Source organism: Protopterus annectens, chromosome 1.part1, assembly GCF_019279795.1.
Source record: "Protopterus annectens isolate FY-2018-M chromosome 1.part1, PAN1.0, whole genome shotgun sequence".
Taxonomy (NCBI): Eukaryota; Metazoa; Chordata; order Ceratodontiformes; family Protopteridae; genus Protopterus; species Protopterus annectens.
Genome location: NC_056726.1, coordinates 1,833,869,261 through 1,833,872,859, shown reverse-complemented (window position 1 = coordinate 1,833,872,859; position 3,599 = coordinate 1,833,869,261). Strand labels below are relative to the sequence as shown.

Below are 3,599 nucleotides of genomic sequence, written 5' to 3'. Positions count from 1 at the left end.
CTCACTGAGACAGATGCCTGGTGTCAAAGCCATGGTCTCAAGCTGAATGCCAAAATCCCCTTTGGTAAAAACTCTGTACCCATGAACTACCACATAGACGGTAGGCTACTTGACACCAAAAGTGTGGTGAGAGACATTGGGACACAGGTGGATAGTAGTGTCTCCTTTGATAATCACATCGCCACAGTGGTCAGGAAATCCTTTTACGTAGCACACCTCATCACAAAAGGTTTCTCATCCAGAAAAAAAAAAAAAACAAGAAGAAGAAGGTCATCTACTCATCACTCAAACCCATTCGAGAGTAAAATGCCCCTTTTAGTATGTACCTCACAAGACATCTACAACAACTGGAAAGGCCGCAAAAATCTCTCACAAAGAGTATTACTGGCCTCAAAACAGATGCCTTACGCAGACAATCTCAAAAAAAACTCCAACTTTACTCCATTGCATACTCAAGAGGCGATCTCTGCCCAACACACAAGGCTATGTCAAACCCAGAGCTGTTGGACATGCTCCACTTAAAAAGATCTCAATCCCGCCGAGCTACACGCTCTAGGGACCTAAACCTTGTCACCACAATAAACAGAACATGCTGGAGGGATAGATTCCTGTCACAGAGACTTCCCATACTCTGGAACAGACTACCCATCTATGTCAAGCAAAGTTCATTAGCACTCTTCAAGATTTTTCTTGATGAACGTATGGGTAATGGAAATTCACCCCAGGGATCACTTCTGTGGTTCTGCTTGACAGGGGCACCAGAAAATAATTTTCTTGGGTGGCGAAAGCCACGATACCTTTTTGGCTAGGCTTGTATAGGCCCTAGGGCCAATAGCCTAGTACCTACCTATGACACTATGAATTCTCACTGCTGCAGCAACCCCCTAGGAGTGCCCAATAACCAGCACACAGGTGATACAAAAAGGGCACAACACTCCAGTTTCACCAGATACACCAAAAAAGCATCTGAGGACACTGCATACAGGAAAGGAGAATTTAGTGTGCAAGACAAACAAAAAATGTCTGCCCCTTCAGTAAGCTTGCATGGAGGTGGGAGGGGCCATACCAAGCTGTTGCACGTAGAAGGAAAATTAATGGGCAAGTGACACAAAGATCAGTGATACTGTAGGGGAGGAAAGCATTACAGATGGTTCCCGGAGATGTTTGATCTAAAATGGGATTCTGAAAAATGAAAAACACATGTTCATGGCAATACTCAGTAAGTACTAATATACATACATGCTGTAGATGTGCCTAAAATGAGATTAGGTGCCAGGCAAGGAGATCAAGCAGTACATAAGATTTTTTTTCACAAATGCATAGGGTTAAACAAACAACTTCTGCTTGGTAGCAATTACTAAAGATCCTACATATTTTCTTGTCTACATAATTCATAGGTTCATAGGTTCATAGGTTCATACTAGGCTATCTGCCCAAGGGCATTTATAAGCCTTATAAGCCTAGCCCCTAGTTATGTGATTTAGTTTGAATTAAACTATTTATAAAAGCCTAAATCATTTTGCTGTGCCTCTGTCAAAGCAGTGGTGCTGTATATCTGCTGGGGGTAATCCATCTCCTGCAAGATCCCATCCATTGGTCAAGATTCCTTGAAGAAGAGAGAAGAGGTGCTGATTCACTCATGTACCGGGATTTTGTTCCACAGCATGTCCTCTCTCCTGCGATGAATCTGTCCCTATAGCACGCCTCATTTTTAACCGTCGTGGTTTGAGAGGGGTCACAGATTTTTTGAGGGTCTGATATTCATCAAATTTTTGAGTGATGGCCTTCTCATCAAGGCTATGGTCACCTCTGAGCAAGCGGTATGAGACTGAATAGAAATTCCTCCCCTTGTTTTATGTGCTTAGCTTAACCAATTGTGCTGTGTCTGGGATTACTAACCTGCTGCATCACAAAAACAAGTGCAATTAAAAATATATGAATGCGGATTAATACTTATAGCCAGTCTTAATAAACAGCCGCGTCAATTTTGATTTAAGAATCTGTGGCAAGTGCTGGAAGGATGGCATTATGCCCCGGGCATCTATCTGCAAGAAAGCTAGCAGGAAACCTACTACATAACCTACATAAACGCATTGTTGTATTAAGTAATGTCTTAATTTTCAAAGACATGCCGATACAAATATATTTTTTTACTTGAGGTGAAATTCTTGCTTAGTTCCGTGACAGTTCCACAACATCAAATTCATACGTCAATTGTTAGATAAGGAAATATTCCCCTTTAGGGTATATAACTCAGGAGAGATCCACACCCTACTGCAACAGCCTTCATAATTACAGCATCAGTGTATTGCACATGCCCTGCCAATTTGATATATATGAATTCTAATATGGAGGGGACCAGTACATCACATGAGAAAAAAATAAATAAATATCAGCCTAGACCCAGAAGATATCGGAAAACAAGCAACTGTACAATAAGGTTCAATCACTCACAGATGCAAAAACGTACGGTAACGTACTAAACTTTTACATGCAAGCAGTGAAATGAAAGAGCCTGGCGAACACTTACTGTTCTGGGTAATTTTTTGGACGTTAGCACTACATGTCTGAATAAGACCACCGAAATCCCTGGGCTGGGAGCGAAACCCGTCTCTCTGTGCATACGACATGATGTGTCAAATCGATACCAAGTCAAAATGAAAATAATACAGACCGCTGTTCTTCCGACTCAACGTATTTCTTCCTGTCAAAACACAAAATTGGCATTCAGAAACGTGACAAGTGTCGTCAAACAAAAACAAAACAGGCGTGGTCTAGAATCACATAAATAAGGGAATCATAAGATTTCCCTTAGTGCCCTAGAAAGCTGGGCCTTCAAAATAATCACTCCAATGATGCATCTATTATACCTCCCTTACAAAATAAACGCATTAAAATTATCAGTTAACATACTGACCCAAATGTACAGTAGTGTCGTGCGCCGTAAACTCGCTCCGCCGTTCACATTAGGTATAACAAACTGCTGTAGCAGGAAACCGGAAAAAAAGATGCGCAAATCGGAAGTATTTTCAGTCCGTCCAATAACATAAACATAACATTTGAATTACAATTATACTGAAACCTTGTACCTCCCCGATGCGCAATAGCAGACCCCGCCCACCAGTACCATCCCCACAGAGTCGAGTTAAAACACAAATTGCAGAACGTGTGTCAACGCGGAAGTAGACGAAAGCACAGGATTGGTGAACCTCTGTTTTGATGGACACGTGGTACGTGTCTGGTGTTGTAGTAAAGGGTCCGAGTTCCAATGTTTGAGTTGGTTTTTAGTTATTGATGAATAATTCATTAGTGAAGTAAGTTACATTATCGTTTGATTCCCTTCCGTGTGCTTTATTTTGAGATTGTAGCTGCAATAAATAAATAAAATGCGTGTATATAATAAAAGCACAACCACATATGCGCGGGCGCAGACACGTGTGTATATATATATATATATATATATATATATATATATATGTATAACGTGCTACGTATACTGATTTATAAAGTGTGTATATAAACTGATATATGTACAAAAAATAAATAAATATAGCCAGAACTATAGTAAAACATGTTCCATGCGACATGTAATCAAATAA

At 40.5% G+C, this 3,599-nt stretch overlaps 1 protein-coding gene across 2 annotated transcripts in view; it reads right to left on the bottom strand.

Moving 5' to 3' along the window:
• The window catches only part of STX12 (syntaxin 12), a 471,540-nt gene extending 468,428 nt beyond the window's left edge, over positions 1 to 3,112 (bottom strand). The window contains exons 1-2 of one of the 2 annotated variants that reach the window (XM_044084824.1): positions 2,918 to 3,112; positions 2,531 to 2,704 (exon numbers count right to left, since the gene is read on the bottom strand). In XM_044084824.1, coding sequence (XP_043940759.1) covers positions 2,531 to 2,630 — 100 coding nt within the window. In that variant the 5' untranslated portion in view covers positions 2,631 to 2,704; positions 2,918 to 3,112. The remainder of the gene's footprint in view (positions 1 to 2,530; positions 2,705 to 2,917) is intronic. The other variant, XM_044084825.1, reaches the window with a different exon arrangement.
• Between the last annotated feature and the right edge of the window lie 487 nt (positions 3,113 to 3,599).